At 37.9% G+C, this 19,542-nt stretch overlaps 1 protein-coding gene across 1 annotated transcript in view; it reads right to left on the bottom strand.

The window, feature by feature from the left end:
* The window catches only part of OSBPL11 (oxysterol binding protein like 11), a 43,494-nt gene that overhangs the window by 5,329 nt on the left and 18,623 nt on the right, over positions 1–19,542 (bottom strand). Inside the window, exons 4-10 of the mRNA XM_042783904.1 lie at positions 19,119–19,198; positions 17,865–18,047; positions 13,536–13,737; positions 9,508–9,653; positions 7,189–7,329; positions 4,717–5,212; positions 2,915–3,101 (exon numbers count right to left, since the gene is read on the bottom strand). Coding sequence (XP_042639838.1) covers positions 2,915–3,101; positions 4,717–5,212; positions 7,189–7,329; positions 9,508–9,653; positions 13,536–13,737; positions 17,865–18,047; positions 19,119–19,198 — 1,435 coding nt within the window. The remainder of the gene's footprint in view (positions 1–2,914; positions 3,102–4,716; positions 5,213–7,188; positions 7,330–9,507; positions 9,654–13,535; positions 13,738–17,864; positions 18,048–19,118; positions 19,199–19,542) is intronic.

Raw genomic sequence — 19,542 nt, 5'->3', positions numbered from 1 at the left:
AAGCACATGTTACATCTCCTTCCACACTTACATTATATAAAGCTAATAATAGCTAACTTGCACACCACTGGTTTGCTCCTATTTCCTTTGAACAACTGCATACAGAAGAGCAGAAAGTAGCTCTTCTGCACTCCCACCTTGTCCATCCTGGCTGTGTGGTGCCATGCTCAGGAATAAGGAGGCACAGGACGCGTAGATGCCACTTCCCTACTTCCACATGGACCAGTCACTTCCAGCTGTGTCTGCATCTACCTCTCCCCCGCCCCAAGCCTGGCATCACAAACAGAGAAATTAATTTATCAGGCAACAAAATGAGCATCACAGGCCAGACCTTCCAGCACAGAGATACTGGATGCCAGTCAAATCAGACCTGCGTGAAATCCCCAGGACAAGCGGGGAAAGCAAGCAGCCAGCCCAGAGCAGGAGGCAGCAGCCAAGGCTTCTGCCACATCTTGCACATGCGGGAGGCAGCTGGAGCCACGTCACAGTCCAGCAGCTCAAACCAAATTCATTAGAAAGGTCTTCCAAAAAAAATCCAGACTGGTAAGTATGTGCTGCTCATGCACAGTTTCTATTACAAAATTTTAAGATTCATTCAAGAAAACAGGCCAGAGTTGGATCAATAGAAGTAATAAGAGCACATTTACATTAAACTATCAAGTGTTTGGGGTTTTTTTGTTTTTTTGTTTTTTTTTTTGTTTGTTTGTTTGTTTGTTTTTTTTTGTGGAAGTTAACAAACACTAACAGTTTCTGAAAACAACTGAAAGAGTAGGCAACAAGCAAGCAGCCTTCATTTTGTGCTGCTTTTTCATCCTGTAACTTCTACACCTCCTCAAAGCTATTACATGTGGTGGAGTCCCTGTTCTCCTCCCAGGAGATCTCTGAACAGACTGAATCCACAGAATGTCAGAGACCAGTCCATTTGGACTTTGCAGCTACATCTTCACAGCTTTAAGAGCTTAAGTTTTCCAAGCACTGTGTGGTTACAACACAATGCTAACATCTGCTATTTTAATATCAATCACAAAATCACTGTTTCTGTTCAGCTTAAAGAAAACAAAGTTATATCACTCACTACTAAGGTGCAGTATTGAGCTGCTACATTAAAACTCTCATTGCAACCTATAGTTCTTCAAGTTGCATTGCTCTGTGACACACAACCATTCCCAGCACTGAAGATCATATCTGTCTAAACTAACATTAGTGATAAAAATCTGCTAGCACTTATTTGTAAGCTTCGCATGAATGATATACGCCTAGCTGCTTGTTATCATCATCTTCTATTTCATCAAACTAAAAAGGTACAGGACCAAGGATCCAATACCCAGCTGAGGTCTAACAACAAGGGTCACTCTACAAAAAAATCTATAACATTGCCATGGCAACTCACTTGTGCTCTGTGTAACCATGACAACACTGCTGCTTCCCCATCAAGAGATTCTTTTGAATATGTCCAATCATCACCATGTCAAATTTTCAATAGTTACAGCACCTTGAACAGATCTGTCTTTAAAAAGCCTCTACATCTGTAACTAATTTCAGAGAGATAAATAACAAAACAGTTTCCAAAATTAAATTATTGAGGTAAAATTGCATCCTATTGCTTATTTTTTAGGGCACAACAGGAGCTTTGCAAGATGGAAGATACATTGTAATGGAAAAAATCCCAAATGATGTGTAACTTCAAAATTGTCACAAGTGAAACAAAGCTAGCTACATGCAACCTTCAGTTCCCCAAATGGCATGGGGACAGGGGAGCTATGCTTGCAAGTTAAATTCAAAGCACATATAGGAATTTATGGGGCAAAGTGCTTCAAGATGGAGGTTTTGGTGGGTTTTTTTTGTTTTCCTTTAAGCAATAAATATGGTCTTACCCTACTGTTTCATGAAAAGTGATTTAGAGAAGACTGCTGATTTTTTGCAACCTGTGAGAGCACCCCATGTTTAAGGAGTTCTGATTTTCTAGACTGTTACATATTTCATTATTATCTCTAGCACATTTAATCTAAGAAAGGTTTAAAAAAGCATTGTCAAGTAAACAGATGAGTGCAAAATGCTCTGGAATTAGATATTCTTTGTGTGACTACTAAATTTTCCTCTTCCCTTAATTAACTGTCTCTATATCAGCACAAGGCTGATCAGCAGTTTTACCATAAAACATCCAAAAAGATCAATGTTAATAAGTTTCAAAAGCTTTTGCACCAAGTGTGCAGACACTTCCTTGAATCTGCTAGAAATAACCCCATGCAAAATTTCCCTGGATCTTCTTTCTTTTACCTATTAGTTTTTTAACATGCATAAACATGAAGAATTACCACTATAAGAATTACCATTTTTGGTTTTAAAAAGGTATTTTTGCCTAAAGGTTTTCTATAAATTGCTTAAACTTGATAGGATTTCTGTATAAGAAACATAAGACTAAGACCAATAAGTATCAGAAGACTATTTACTAAAGATCCCTCCAGTGCAACTACGATGCATGTTGCAAACAACATGTCACCCTTTAAGACAGCAAGATCAATCTCATTTCAAAGAGCAAATCCAAAAAAATAAAACACTAACCAACTTCTAACAGAACCAAGAGGAATCTGTGGCAGCCAGGAATAAAAGCCAGGAGCTTTGTTACTCCAGTGGTTTTAACACTGAGTCAAACATGGAATTTCCTTACTGTCTTTAAATGCAACCTGATTTTTCCTTGAGGATCACATGAGATGCAGTTGTCTAGCTATGATATTGTTTAAGAACAGAGTAATGTCTCAAGTGTTTATAAACAGAAAAAACTACGTTTTCGCAGACTATCAAATGAGTATTATTCAGCACACAGAACAGGGGAGTTGCACAGATACTGCAGTTCTAGAGCAGACTGCATGGTAAAATAGAGAAAAAAAAAAACAACACAAAAAAGCATTCTCACCGATGCAATTTGCCACCGTAGAAGGGCTTGGTGTGAAAGTTAATACCTGCAGAATACCCGGTCTTTGCACAGTTAATGTTGACTTTTCCTCCCAGTTCTACCCAGGGAACAGTTAGAATTGACCGAGCATATGCACAGGGCAGAGAGAATGTGTATTCTTCCCCATGTTCCAAGAGACTTAAGAGACCTGTGTGAAGAAATATAAGAATCCCTAAATCAGCACCATTTTTAAAAAGACCAAATGAGTTATTGAAACAGATAGCAAATACTACATCTGACTACTTTTCCTCATAGCCCTTCACACCAAAAAGAAAAACACACACAAAAGTGACATTTATTACAGATTCTAGATACAAGCATTCTTCTGAAAGTACTAACCTGAGTAACGTGCATTTATGTTTCTTTTGGGAAAAGACATTTATCTAATAATATTGCTCCATAGGGTACAATACTGTGCTGTGCAACATACTTTTCAGTAGTATGTAAAAGGGCTGGTCAGTCTCTTACTGATGGCTCTGAAACACGGCAACAAGACTTACGCTGACAAAAGGAAATAACAAATGAATACCCTGAACTGCAGACCCTGAGGAAGGCTAATACTCCTGTTCTGTTTTCCGTCCCTGTGATACATCTTACACTATCTGAAGGCAGGTAGCAGAGATAATTCTCCTTACCGCACCTCTCTGCCAAGATAAACCCAACTCTCCCCTGACAGTGCTTTTGCAATAAACGCCAAGGACCTCATAAAAACCCCATTATTTGAATTTGGGTTTAAAGACGTGTGGGTTGGTTTGATTCCTATCAAAAAAAGAAAAATCACAGTATCTACCTCTTACCATTACAAGAACATAGCATGACAACTGACTGCTGTCTGCATCAACCCGTGCCTCTGTAGCATATTTATCACTGTGCATCTGACAAGTATGAAAAACATGAGAAATACTAAAGAGTTATGACATGATTTGAGAAATGCCCTAGAGGAGATATTAATTTCAGAAATTACCTGGTACAGCCAAAGCATCGAGATGCGACTTCCACATCCCCTGCCATACTCATTCCCTTGTTCAGTACGTAGCTTACATGCAAGTGCCTGGAATCCCCAGTTACTGCACAATATACACAGGGTACACAGAATGGGAGATGCTGTCTTGTCTCTTGCAGTAAATACTAGTAACTAAAGGGAAACTACAGTTTAAGGGCAGTTACCCTTCTCTATCACTAAAGGATCCCATTTCTCTAGTTAAAGAAAATTAAAACTTGCATAGTAAGATACATTGAGTGCAATATATGCAAATGCAACAACACTTATATTTAATAAATGTCTGATGCAAATTAATTTGTCCGATGCTTTGGAAGCATTCATAAATACCAGTTTATATCACAGTAACTGCCCTTTGGTTTAAAATTAAAATTTTATTTCCAAATATAATCCTGATTTTTGGCAAAGCATAAACCTATCTAGTGTTTTCCCCCATATGAAACTTTTTTATTTATAATGAGGACTTGTAGTGTCTTCTGTACTTTGCAAACAGTAAAAATAAAGAAATCACTGAATGATTGTACATTGAGGCTTGCTGATCACAGAGATTAGAGGAAAAATAGAAGTACACAAAAAAAAAAATCTGAAAAGCCACTGACATCTGCAAGCAGATTTTTTTTTTTTAAAAAAACTCTCTGAAACAAAACTACCAAGCAGTATTCACCTGTATTTCTGCCAGAGGAATATAACATCAAGTCTCCTATCAGATTATTAATATTTTAGCGACCTTCTAAAATGAATAAAGGACAGAGATTACACTTACCCTCACCAATCATTGTAACTCCTATTGACATTCCTAAGAATTTACTTTTTGTCCAGACGTGGGCATTGACACACATCTTTCTCTCTACACATTCAGCGTAAAACCCTGAGACAGGAGGATGGTGGGACACTTGCTCAGCTACAAATTTTACTGTATAGTAGTCCAGGTCTGTTTGGCCTTCCATATCTTTAGACAGAGTTACTTGCTCTGAGGTGGGGTGAGCAAAGTTACTGCCAGCATCAGTGGCTACATCACTCTTCGGCAACCTCCAGGAGCAGTGAAACGTTTCCCCGATGATTGGATTGTATGGTTTCTTTGCAATAGCTCCTTTGCGACCTTCGTGAAACGAAGTGAGATAATACTCAACAAAGCGGATCATCCTCTCCTCAGGGGTTGTGCCATTTGTGATTGCAATGAAGAGATCTGGATGGGACATGAAGTCTGCATACATCTCCAACAACGATCGCTTCTCTAAAATAAAAGTGGGAAGAACCACCTGAAATAAAAGAAAACCCAGAAAGCTTTAGTAAGTAGAACAACAATACAGGCATTTTTACAAGGGAAGTTCTTAGGTGGAGGATTCTGTCCTGTTTTGGACACCACACTTTCAGTCTGAACTTTTTTGTCCCTCTTCTAAGATGTAATCAAAATACAGTGATCAGAGGTCCCAGAAAAGCAATTTACAATGAGAAAAAAGCCCAATAAGTACTATTAGGGGCTAAAGAGGCTGAGAGGGACTGAGCATCCCTCAAAAAACATAAAAGCTGCAAAGAGATAATGTGTCCCACATGTCTGTGGAGGAGAAAACAAGCAGGAAGGAGCTCAAACAATAGCAAGGAAGGTTCAGAGTAGAGGTTAGGAAAGGTTTTGTCTAATGGAAAGAAAAGCAGGGAAGCTATGCCAGTGCTCTTGAGAGTCTGCAGAGTCTCTCTCACCACAGCAACTAGGACAAGCATCCATGAGAAATAACGTAGTATAGGTTGATCCTGTACCTCTGAGCAGAGGACTTTATGCTTTTCCCAGTTACATTCGCCACTATAAAAAACAGCAATTCTCTCCTTTGTTGGGCCAAGAGCAATACCGTAGAGTAAGAGGCTGTGGGTATCATCAGTCTTTTCCTTCCCTGTAGTGGCAATTAACCTCACATAACTAACTGTTGTAAAGAGCAACAACAGTGTGTCTCAATCATAATATCAAGACAATCCATTTAATTCAGCTGCATTCAGAGAGGTAGAACACAGACATAAGATTCCTAATAGATGTACAAGTTAAGCTGAATACATTTGTCATGTTGTTGCAACACCAATCCGGAATATTAAAGTTGCTTTTCATTTCAGTAGCTTGATATTTTAGTTAAACGCAATTCCAACAACTTCATTACCTGTTTTGAAGTCAGGCTTGTCACATTTCAATGCTTTGCCTGCTCTGAACTAAAGACAATTCAACACATGCAGCCAAAAGTCACCACTGGGAGACAGCCTTGACAATTTGTTCCAACTAAGAGAAAAAGATAGATCAAATCCAGTCTAAGTAAAATAATGACTTAATGAATTCCTGATTAAACAGCAGGGGTTTAAGTTTGGCCCACAGGCAGCAGGGCCTGTTCATACCACTTTTTTCCAAATTGTGAAATGTAAGCTCCATAGTACAAGTGTTTCTGGGGGCCAAGTAGCTACTGTTCAGAAAACATAGCTTAAAAAAAAAAAAATTCTAATCCGTAATTCCAAGAGAGTGCTTTCCTCATTCCATGCCACTGTAAAATCCATTTTTTCTCTAAAAGTCTCTAGTGTTTATGATAACAAGTCTTCACAGGAGTGAACTGAACATACACTGGTAGCATTCTGATTTTCCCAGATTTGTTGCCCAATCTGTCTAGTAGCAACTGCATGTTAATTTTTCAAAGCTACTTGATTTTGAGATCTGAACTGGAGTGTCAAACCCACCTCTCTCCAGTATAAATTTGTTCTTGCTTGATACAGCTGCGAGCAAACACAGAAACGAGAACAGGACAGAGAAGTGTAAACAAGCATCTGAGGATAGATAATGTGGAACCAAAAGAAAACTTTTCAGAATCAGCATGAATACAGGTGTAGGGTTATACAAGTTGTGTGTAAAAGCGTTATTAAGTGAGAAGAAAGATCATGAAAGGAAAGTAGAAAGACAAAAATACAAGAAGGCTGTAGAAAACAGCATGAAAAGAGTAGAGAAACAGAAAACAGGACATCATAGGAAAGCCAACAAAAACATAGTAAAAAGTACAAAGAAAATGTAATAGAAGAGATATGGCCAGTTGCATTAAAGAAAATCCACTCCCTCAGCACTTAAAACCTGCAATGTCCTGGGATGTTGGATTTTGTGACTGGAAGTTGCTACAAGCCACAATTTCATATTAAACTCAATATTGTTCAATATAGGAGTTTAAAATGGCACTTCACTTTTACTGCAGCCATTCTTCACACTTCAGTTACTTACTCTTGTTAAGTCCATGCCAAGTTTCAGTTGAGACAAGAGATGCAAAATAACACTGCGCTGTTCTTCCACCGCTCCTAGATCATCTTCTTTATCATCACAGATATCCTCCAGCTCCTCATCTGGATTTATTTCTTCAGGTTCCTAGGATAACAGCCATAAACATCAGCTCAAAGATGTGACTGGCCAGGCAATATCCAAAAAGGACTTCATATTGTATTTAACTGTCCATGTATGAAAAAAGTCTAAATAAACCTCTGCAGAGAGCTATACAGTGTTATCTACCACCATGATAAACAACAATTGAAGAATTTAAGGGGTCATTGAGATAACTCAGTGCAGGTTTCCTCTAGTGGATTTAGGCAAAGATTTCTCACCATCTCTCACATGGGTCAAGAAAAAAAAAAAAAAAGAAAAAACAAAACAAAACAAAAAAAACCCAAACAAACAAAAAAACCCACACAAACAAACAAAAAAACCCTCAAAAAACTTAAAAGCAAGTATGACCTGTTTTCCTGTAAGCTTTGTGAGCCAACAGAATGGCAAGCATCTAACACATACACAGAAATAGCAAAGCAAAAGCTAGCAAAAATTCCAATCTTCTCAATAACTCCACCTCCACACTAGAGGGTTTCCAGTGTCACCATCCTTACTCCAAAGGATGTAGCAAATGGTAGTTCTTAGTTACTTGCTTACTGTCATGCCCAATGACAAGCAATTAACACATCTACAGGCAAGTCTTCTCAAGCATTATCAATGTTGCTGCTAGTGCCAATACGTAACACTAAGGGAAAAAGGTAAAACTAACTTGGAGTAGTTTTACAGAGGGAAAAAAAAAAAAAAAAAAAAAAAAAAACAAAAGACCAAACCGAACAAAAAAAAAAAACACACACCAAAAAAAAAAAAAAAACCAAAAAAAAAAAAACCACCCCCCCACACACAGGTTGTGTGTTAGTATAACTAAAACACCCAGACAAACTAGCAGAAAATGTATTAGCACCATTTTAACAACCATCACCCCGCAAGCAGAAACTCGAACGCCTCAGGCAGCAGGGATGGGGTTATCCCTAGGGCTCTGAGCAGCATCCTCCGGGGGCAAGCAGCTGGAGGGAGGCAGATGCAGATGCAGAGGGCAGAGGCACTGAATGCCACAGGAGGGCAGCAGCACACATCTGGCTAAGCAAAGCTCTTTGTCCTGGAGCAGCTGCCCTAGCTCAAGGCAAATTTATGAGCACTCAACCACCAAAAACAGGGGGCCAAGCCCTCACACAGAGCTCAAACCCCGATGAAAACTGCAGTATCACACAGGTGACTCCTTTCCGAGGATGCTACACTGTTCTGCTGTCATAAATAAGGGAGCTGAAAATATCTAAGGGGAGTGATAAGACTAGTCATATCTCAAATACAGATAGTGATATACATATTAAGCACTTGAACTGTAACTCGCTTAATTACTAGAAGGAAGCAATTAAGTGATTTATTTGAAAGCTCCTGGTTTGTTTCATTTTTAATTTAGTAACAACTACTCTGATCCATTTAAAATTCTATAAAACATAGCAACTGAAAAAAAATCTTTTCTATTTCAGTTCTGCTGTAAGATAGCACAGTGCTGTTGCAGACACACACAACAGCACAGTATCTTTTCACAATGATACGGTCTCATCCAAACAACTGTGTGAAACCAACTAGTATAAAAAGAATGTAAGTATGATTTTCTAGCTTAGTTAAGAAAACATGTTCTTTATCATAATCCCTGATGGTTTTTTATTTTAGTATTTTGCACTTCAATTTTGACAGTTACAATGTTACAGACTGTAGATGTATTTCAAATACATTAGGCCATCCTGAAGTCAAGTGATGAGGGTTGCTCAGATTAAGAAAAACAGATGCAGCAAGAGCTAGAAAAGAAAGACAGGGAGATTTAATTGCTGGAGACTGGCAATTTTGTCTTTTGCCTGTTTATGCAGTTCTTCTTGGGCCTATTTTGAGTGACATGAATTCCAGTTTGTTTTTTTGCACTTCAGTATCCACTTGTTTTAGATCAAAATGCAAGGGAATACTTCCTATTTCAACACCTGGCATTACCATCCAAATTGGCTCCCTCCACTTGACAGCTAGTTACAGAAAGCAGCAAAAATTTATTGAAAAAGCAAGGTAGAAAGTTTCATTTACTACAACTATACTCACTTCTCCTCCAACACAGCTAATCAAAAAGTGTGAGAAGAACTGGCATTAAATCATTTTCACATAATATGATTGAAACGTCTACAAATATTCCTCAAAATAATTCCCCACAGAAATGGGATGTTCACATTACCTTACCCTTGTTAGCTGACAGGGCTCTGCAATGGACTGCTCTTCTCTGACAGATGCTGGCTTGTTTATCTCTGCCGGGAAATTCTGAGCTGCTCCATTTTTGAAGTGGTTTGCCAGAGATACCTTCGGTTCCAACCAACTGATCGTCGTTCCTGAAGCAAAAGAAAGTTTGCGCTGAAACTTGCTCATCCTCCCGAAGGTTGGTAAACAGCAGTTTTCACAAAAGAGCTATGGTTTTTTTAAGGAATAAGCTGAAAGCAGCCAATTCCTCCTGCAGCCAATCCCTTTAGCAGCCACTAAACAAAGGTGGTGCAATGAGACACCACCTTCAGTGATCATTAGCACGAACACTGCGATTGGTGAGCTGTAATACATGCAACTTGGGACTGGAGAAACTAGTTGGTGTCATGAAAGGTGTAATCAGACACTACAGGAAGAACCCAGTATCACAGGAATGTTAAGTAACGCTCACAATTTTCTTTAACTGGTACCAAAAAAAGAAAAAAGCCTACCACTTATCAGCTTCTCAAATCCAGCTCGGTTCTAGACTAAAAAGAGCTAAAGCAGAAAAAGTTTTGCTGTCAGCGTTTTCTCTGGAGGAGGTACTTGTCTTTTCTCAGCTGAAAAGAAGGCAAGCACACACTGTTGAATAAATAATAGTTCTTTAAAAAAAGAAAAAAGCTGCAGGCCTTGGAAAGCTATTACCCACTTGATGATTCCAGCATCTCTAGTTACTCCCAGCTAATTTATCAGAACAGATCGGGTTCCTCATTAATAATACAAATGTTCCATTCTTTTTCAAAGGCTAAAAAATGTACAGGTGACTCCAATCAGTTTTTACTGACTAATACACAAACTGACAAACCATCTTGGCTGGGTTGTAAACAGAAATTATTAGGAAACCTGAATTTCTACCACCACACAGCAGTTTCGTGTGCTTAGGAACCTACACTGAGATGTCTGTTGTCTCTTCCCATATGATACACAATCCTTTATTTCTAGACCTCCGTTACCTGGAATTAGGTCACATCCTCAACCACAACAGGCAGAGTAAGCTTAATTCAGATAAACACCAGCATTTCCACCAGGAAAATACTGGGGCATGAAAAAAGCCCAGCTTCCCTAATGGGGCAAGACAACTTTTTCTGCAGCAAGATAGTTTATTTCCATCAGGTCTATTACTCAATCCATTACACAGTAAGAAACAAGAATCTCTCAGCTGTTTAAACTATTTAAGCATAAGTTTCAAAAAAGTCAGAAAATAAGATGCTCAGAATGCCACTGTCACACCTTTTTGTAAATATTTTACTCATCTTTAAAACCTCTTCATGATACCTACTTTTGAGCTGTAACTTTCCACACAATAATCTCTAACTGAATATTTTGGCTTCATTTAATCCACACTCACTGTCTCTATATTAGCTTGAATTTAACAAGTAGCCTCCCTTTTATACTCCACCCATCACCTACTTCTACAATAACCTTATTTATTATTAAATTCTGTATAATTTTTGCTGTTAAATTCTAGGAGGGTTGAGTGACTTGAGCTACCAGTTGTGTTTTAGTCTTTGTGAGTGGACAGGATACCACCTTAACACTTGTCTTCCACTGGAAGATCATATTCAAAACTGTAAGATCATATTCAAATCTGCTCTTGACTATTTGGGGTAGGCACAAGCCATTCTCTTTATTTGTGATCTCCTCCCCTGAAAGTCTTGACCCCTTTTATTTTTTTAAACAGTTGTCAGCATTTCTCTGCTACAATATAGAACTCTCAGTTTATAGCCTACCCTTTCAACATTTTTCTTCAAGAGCTGTTGCAATTCACCTTTAGGATAACAAAGTAATTTTTTTTTTCCCTAAATCCAGTATATTTCACCATTTTTGACTTGAACTTAGGAAAAGTTAATATCTGCAACTTTCCTGTTCATCTTTAAGTTTGTGATTTATGGTACACCTTGATGCAGCTGGGGCAGTATTTTCACTCTTCTGTTATTTTTTTGTCTTCTAGCAATCTTACATAATTTCTAATCCTTGTTTTTTAAACCTGACAAACACTTGCCCAACACACTCTTAGCAGTCAAGTACCACTAACAGACCCAAGAATACTTTTTTCCACTTTATGCTTAAATTTATGTTCTGTTAGACAAGTCTTTTCATTATCACTTCTTGCTGCACCTCACTCGTATCTAGCTGAAGTATGTTGACCTGCCTTTATGATCCTAGGAAGATTAAATAACCCTTGGATATATTTTATTAAATAGAACGGTCTGCATGCAAGATTTTTTCATACGTCATTTTATGTTTTCCGACACTTAAATACAGAAATGACTCCTGCAGCATTTGAATTAAGCCACAACCCTTCTCCTTTCTATATGAACCTCTGAAGCCTAGCAGAAAGACTCCACCAGCTGAACTGGAAGTACCCCTCCTGAGCCAGGAGAAGCCTAAGCTAAATGGATTAAAAAAAAAAATAAAAATAAAAAACCCCACACACATGTGGGGGAGAAAAAAAATCTTTGTAATCCTTGAGAGGAAGAAATGTATAATGGTGTTTCAAGAAAGGCCACACCAGTGGGAGAGTGGAAGACTGCAGAAAGGCACATGAATTCTTTTAATTGTCTGTTTTTAACCCTGGTCCCAGTAAGGCATCATTCAATCTGCTACTCCTCCCCTCTCCATCCATCTCTCTAGGATATCACCAGAAACCTTCAAGATTTGCACATCTTCAAGCAATGTTTTTAGATTTGCCATTAACAAGCAGACACCAACTGAACAGCAGTCAGATGATTTGAGCTTTTCCCTGCATAGTTTAAGAAACTAAAAACCAATAAAAACCTCTGTCAAAAAACCCATCTTCATCATTTACTACAGTGGTGCTCATTGGACCCTTCTTATTTCCCCAGATATAGTAATGAGTCAAAAACCCCACCTTTGTAGCACACACATGAAAATGCCAAACCAAAAAGACTTCTGATGTGCACCTCCCACAGTTATGCATCAATAGCTAAAAAAATTCACAGGGAATAGGAAGAGTTCTTGGAGTTCATACAAAGATTTGAAGAGGTGCCATCCAGTTTTTCACTTTTGAAAAGACATTTTGAACCGAAATACAGCAAAAAAAGTTATTTCATCATATTCACATATTCTCCTCTAATGCCTGTGGTGATTTAAGAATCATGAACTATTTTTATATAGTTTTAATACTTGTATACAACATTTTTTTATCTTAGAAGATAAACTAATTACAGCTCTGAAATAATATGCATTGGCAAAGCAAGTACCACAAATATGGTAGGAATATGGGAAAGATAAGGTAAGTATGTAACAAAGTACACTCATATCTACTTAACTGTTGTGGTTTTGCTCACAAAAAGCCACAAAGTAAGCACATAAAAAAAAAAAAAAATCACAGTAAGATGAAAAAGAATTTACAGACAGGAAAGAACACATTCAGCTCCACACACTGCACACAAGTTAGCTGGAACCATTCTGGTAAGCACCTACTTGCATAAAAGTGATCGATTGTACAAACATAGCAACATATTTTTCTGCTGTCTGTGAATGTATATTATTCCACACCCATTAACAGTAGGGTTTGGGGTTTGTGGGCTTTTTGTTTGTTGGGAGGAGTTGGTGGTTTATGACATTTTTTTTTTTTTTTAAACATCTTTAACCAATTTGCATTTGCTTACAAGTCTGTTCTGCCCTCAGAACTCCACATAATAAAGGCAGCCTTCTTGTTGTGGTGTCTTATGTACTTACTCTGTTGTATGATGCTCCACAACAATTAGATGTTGTATTTACGCATCTGCTGCTACAGATTTCTTGACAGAATAAATGATTTAAAACACATATATAATATGCATGGAATTCTACCCAACACCAAGTCAGACTCTGGAAAAACTCACGAGACAACGCAACCAGCAGTTTTGTCTGCCCATGTGAAACTGGATTTAGTGGAACAAGCATTTTTGCAAGAAGGATTCACATTTTTTTATAGAGTTCTGCTCTTTGTGAGCACCTATACCCACCTGCTGGTAAGGATCCCTTTTGTTGAGAAGCATGTTGTAACTGGAGAATATGGAAACAGTCATTTAAGCAGTTCATGGTTGCCATGGAAGTTGCTTTGAGCATTAATAGGTCTTGATCCAAGGATGTAAGGTGACCGGAGACAGGAAGGCATTCTATGCTCCTGATCAAGTCTCTCTGCTGGCCCTCAGCCTGAGACATCATCTGTCAAATAAAACAGTCATTTATCAGGTGATAGAACTGTGATGTGTGATACGTGTTTAGCTGTGCACACAAAGGATCCCAAATGATTTTATGACAATAATAAAACTACAAGTTAATAGATGTATGTAAAGTCAATTGGTACTTCTTTTCTTGATGCAGCTACTAAAGAGTAAATGCATTATGAAATTCCCACAGCAATACATGGCACCTTATTAACAAGTAAAAGAATATCAAAGTGACTTCAAAAAAAAAAGCAAAGAGGAACTTTAACATGATAGTTGCTGCAGTAAATATCAAACACTTTCATGTCTAGTTGACAGGCACAGGGCAGGGAAAAACCCCACACACAGTCTGTGTGAGGGGTAATTAAGCTCCGTGCTCTGCAAAGCCTGCAAGAGAATCTGTGAAGTACTATCTGTGTGTTCAAGATCTTTTGACTCTTACAAGAAGAGATCCAGCACTTTAAAGACCTGTATCACTCAGTTTGGCTCAAACCAAATAGGATTCTCATTTATTGTCTGCATTGCCACCATGCTTAGGGTCACTATCTCACAGTGTCCTTTGCAGAGGGGGAAAAAAAAACAGCAGGATTTTCACCTTCATTCTGTGTTCAAATTACAGCTTTCCTGTTGTCACTGTCCCCCTTGCTCTCCCCCAAGCACCTTTCCTCCTTCATGCAGAGCTATGCACCCCTACATCACAGAACCTGCAACAGCACATTTGCCCACAAGAGGTATAGTGGCTAAGCACACCAGCCACCAAGCAGCACACTGTGGTCTTCCAAAAACCTATGTACTTTCATCTTTGTACTCACAGAATCAAAATATTGCCTGATCTTGAATCACATGGATGAAAGCAAACTTCTGTACGTGCTAGTCCCTTTTCTGGGGAGGTACAGCAAACAGCATTAATGTAACTGGAAAGCACTACTCTGATCATTACATGTTCTGGAAACAAGACTGATTTAGCAGAGCAGGAGAATTTCTTTAGAGACTCTGACATGTGTTTATGCGTTTAACTGCTGAGTTTTTTAATTCACCAATCCTAACAGTATCTTACAGACTTTTTTTTTCAGCATCTTTGCCTGCATTCCTTTCCAGAAATTGCTTTTAAGGTTTCATGCAATAAATACTTCAGCAATATGCATTCCTTCAAGTTCACAGTATGTGGTATTTGGAACATTTTAGGGCTTGGCTCCATAGCATGCTATGGTGTGAATTTACAGAGCATTGGCTCTTTGGAAGGGGAGTTAACTGTACACAGTCAGCCTTAGCACATCCCAAGAGTGACAGGGCAGAAAGCTAGTCAAACAGTTATATAGACTTGCCTACGACAACGCACCAGCTGCTATCAGAACATGTGTCTTATTTTCTTCCAGTCATGAACATTATATAAGTATTTGTGTGCAAGCTTTTTTCTAATATTTGAAAAACTCTTGCTGGATTAAAATGAAAAAAAAAAAAGACAGATATAATTATTTGACAAATCACCATAATCCTTCTGGTGATCTTCACTCTTAGTAATTTACTATGTGGTAGCACCCAGGCACCTCATTCCAGGATCAGGGCAGACAACAGGACAAGCAATGCTATACTCAGCACTGAAGTTCAAATATGCACATCTCCCCTTTCAAAGAACACACTTTGAACAGCCATAAGTTTTTCCTGTGTATATACTCATATTTGTAAGAAAAAAAAAAAAAAAAAAAAAAAAAAGAAAGAAAGAATAAATAGTGCCAGGGGACAAAAAAGCACTGTGATTAAAAACTCAAAATCTATCAGAGGTACAGAGGCTATAGTTCTCACTTTGCAAACACATGCACCTGCATTTAGTGCAAGTCAGCATAAAGGTCCTCTTAGATGTCCTGTTTTGCAAGGTATCCAAGGCCAAATGCATGTTGTGCTGCTGACAAGAACAAGGGGAATTAGAAGGGAAAGAGGAAAGAGACTGACGGAAGACTCAGCTACAGTGCAATTCCTGGGAAAAATCAGAGGAGTCACCATGCAGCAGATCCTTTGAAAGAGAAGCTGTCCTCCCCACAGCTTCTCAAACTCAATTTCTAACTATTCAGGCTGTAGCATTCTGAAGTGTAACAGGTAAGCACCTGATCTTTAAGTATTTTAACTATAGCTACCAAAAAAAAAAAAAAAAAAAGAAGTAGGCATTGTATCCAACAAGCATTTTTGCTTCAAAAAGGTAAGGAACCTGACTTTGACGTTCAGAAAAGCTACCATTACTGAGGATTCTTCACCTGTAGAGGTCAAAAAATTTTAAGTTTATAAATAATCATGCTGTGTCATCAAATTCAGTAACAATCAAAAGAGAACATGAACAGTTTTCCATGCCCTTTCCAATGTTAAGAAAAATTATTATACTTTACTTCCCACCCAGTCAGAACCCTAATTAGAGGATGCAAGCCACTGCTTCAGTGCTCCAGCTCACACACTCTCTTCTTTTCTCCCTCAAATTTTGAATGCCATATTGCGATTTGAAAAGTTAAAAAGCCATTTCTGAAACACTACCTCACTTAAAAGTAGCTTCTCAAACACCAAAATACAACAGATAAAAGAAAGAAAAACTGCTAAGAGAGCTTTTAGCACGAATTCTGTAAATATTAATGCCATCATCTGTATTGTTGCCGTTTCCATGCAATAGGTAGGAAAGTGCAAATATTATTTAAGCTTACCATATGTTGTAATTGTTGTGATAAACTTCTTGCTAGCGTAGTACAAGTAAAAGGTAACTTGATGAATCAAACTGAAAAGCAACTACCTGTAACGCTTCAGTTCTAAAGTGAATTTGGAAGATAAGCTTCTCTTTCAGAAGATAAAGCAGATGAACCAGCTCATAAAAAACAGAAGCCACAGGAACACCAGCTGAAGTTTTCCTGGGTACCTGACAGACTTCACATGTCTTTGCATTAGCACTATAGGAGACTTCACTGCTATTAGAGGATATAAACAGGATGGCAGCAGTTACCCTTTTGCAAGACGTCTACAAGAACAGATGTCTGCTGTGGACAGAAAGATTCACAGATTCTAAGGTCTGAAGAGGTAGTAATTTTTTCTAGCCTACTGAATAATTATGCCACAGCACTTGATTTAAATTGAGGAACAATTATGATGGCAGCACACCATATCAGGGAAAGTATTTTCAATACCTATTTACAGCTTCCTATTGATGAAATTACCACAATGCTCAGATGCATGTTTTAAGGTTAATGACTCACAATACAGAGCACTCTTCTGTCCCAGTTTGTCTAAGTTCTAACTATTCATGCCTCCTAGATCCTTACTTGCTAAACTAAAAAGCCCTCCACTACAAACTTATTTTTTCCACAAAAGGTATCACACTACACTAATTACACTGCTAATATTAAAATGCTCATTAATAGCAATACTACTGCTAACAGGTTTGCAATTCAGCAACAAATTTTGGTTTAGGATCATCTTTAGATTTGCATGATCTACCCCGTAAATATTCACAAGTCCGTTCTCTCAGTCAAGATGGAAAGGTAATTATTACTGTTTTTTTTTCCAATATACACTACACCTGAATGCATAGTGAAAAAAGCACATTTCTGAATCGCTCATTTTATTTTGCTCTCTTTTCAGTCACATTCACAATTTATCCACATGAACCCACAATTTATACACAATTTGCCCACATGAATTAGCATACCAAAAAGTGGTATTATTATTCTTAAACATCAAACGACCAATTCTCCTTAGTCATAAGAGATACTATTACAGCTTAGTCAATTCTTCTATAGCTTGACATGAGAACAAAACAGTGTACGATATATTAGTATCGCAGTATGTGATGTCACACTTCCTTAAGGCTACCCCCTTGCCATCTGTAGTGTTAGGAATCACAAGGGTAAGAACGTGCAAAGTTCTGCCCTGAGCATCGGGATATTATTGCGGAGTACAAAACTCACAGAACATACACCACATACTTCTACCATTACCCAAGGCAAGTTACTTATCCTCACACAGCTATGCAGTAATGGCTTAGGACATGCTCTTGACAATACGTCCAACTCAGAGCAGCAGGTGTCTCCACAATCCTACAAATAATGGGACAGCTCTTTTGAAAGATTATAAGATAACTTAAGGCATACACACCTCTCTAACATCAACAAGGTGATCGGGCTGCATAATAGGAACTCTTTTACCAGTTGGCAATCTGTGATGTCCAACATTAAAAAAGGAAACTGCATTTTGACTGGGTCTTCTTTGTATACCAGGAGAGTTGGCACTTCCTTGGGATGCAAGAGAAAAGCTGCGAGATTTCAGAGGAGGGTTGTTCTAGAGGATAAATAAGCACATTGAGAAACATTTACAATTAATTCCTAATAACCAGCAAATATGCTAATTTGAAAGATATAGCAGAACAGTTTAATTCTTATTTTTTTATATAGCAAGGACAGATAACAGAGCCCTAATAACGTATTAGTAGCAACTGCTAAATATTTGCACAATCTGCTGACAGTTGACCTGTTTATAGGTTAATTATGAACAATCTGTGAAATAAGATTGATCAATATGTATCACTTCTCTGACTTGAAAATTAGTCCTTGATCTGCAACAGTACTAGCAACTGACTCCTAACAGATCCTGCAAGGATAGAGCTCACGTTTAAGATAACGGGCTTTCATTTAGAACTATTCATTGAATTTATCTCTTACAGTAAAGCCAGCTACAAGATGTTGATTTTATCGTAAAAGCAAGGTTTTATTCAGGTATCATAATAGGTGTTCCAGTAATCAGGAGGCTCTATAAAGTGCACTGTATTACCAACCACCACATGGTTAGCAAATGGAAGCAACAACGCTGAGATATAGCCTTGAGGACTTGCTTCTCAAACATAGGAATTCATCCTAAATGCATTTGGGGGGCTGTTGAGTGGTTTTAGGAAAAAAAAAAAAAAAAAAACAAAAAAAACAACAAACAAGCACAAAACACAAAACACCACACTGTAAACTAAAAAAAAAAGTAAAGCTCCAAAAAATGGAAGGGCTTCAATAACTCTGAAGACCTATTTCCTCATCCATTAAGAAAAAACTACTGGAAAAATACTAAGCTAATACTCTGATCTTTCAGCTCTGCCTCCTGTTCAAACACCAGCTCACCAGTACCTGCTCAGAAAGGACCATTCAGCTCTTCAGAGGCAAAGGGGCTTCACTTTGTTTTATTCCTAAAGCATATTTCTATTACAAGTCAGCTATTACTCAGAAAATGTTTCTTGACATAAATTTCAAGCCCAACCACATGACCTTCTGTATTATTTGTCTTAGATAAAAGGATAGTTGTATTTCCAACTACTCCTACCACCAGCCTAAATTGTTTCTGCCCACAAAAATATCAGTCACACAATACCTTTCCAATAGCTTCCGTGTGATGCTGTGTGCATATCTGTAGCCTGCTAACCCAGTGTTGCCGTTCTTTAGCATCAGTAGCTAATAAAAGCAAACCGAAAGGATTATGTAAATGAAGATATTTCAAAGTATGAGCAAAAAAGACTGCTTAATTCTTCAAAGCAGTCACAAGACTTTAACAGTGAAAAGTAATTTTTTTGATCTAAAACTTGTCCAGCTGACTTGTAATTAACTATAACATTAAATCAAGCTTAACATAAACAGCACGTACTTTTTTTTAATTTTGTAATACAAAAATAACTTCAACAAACAATAACTCTCCTCACACGCATTTTAGGCTAACAACATGACACATTTTCCTGGAATAAGAGTAAGGTACCCAGAATTAGAAAATGACAGCAAGTCTTCAAGGGAAGAAATACTAA

Source organism: Tyto alba, unplaced genomic scaffold (genome assembly GCF_018691265.1).
Source record: "Tyto alba isolate M040663 unplaced genomic scaffold, T.alba_DEE_v4.0 Super-Scaffold_7, whole genome shotgun sequence".
Classification (NCBI taxonomy): Eukaryota; Metazoa; Chordata; class Aves; order Strigiformes; family Tytonidae; genus Tyto; species Tyto alba.
Note: the sequence above shows the minus strand (reverse complement) of the source record. Positions and strands in the feature narration are given on the sequence as shown.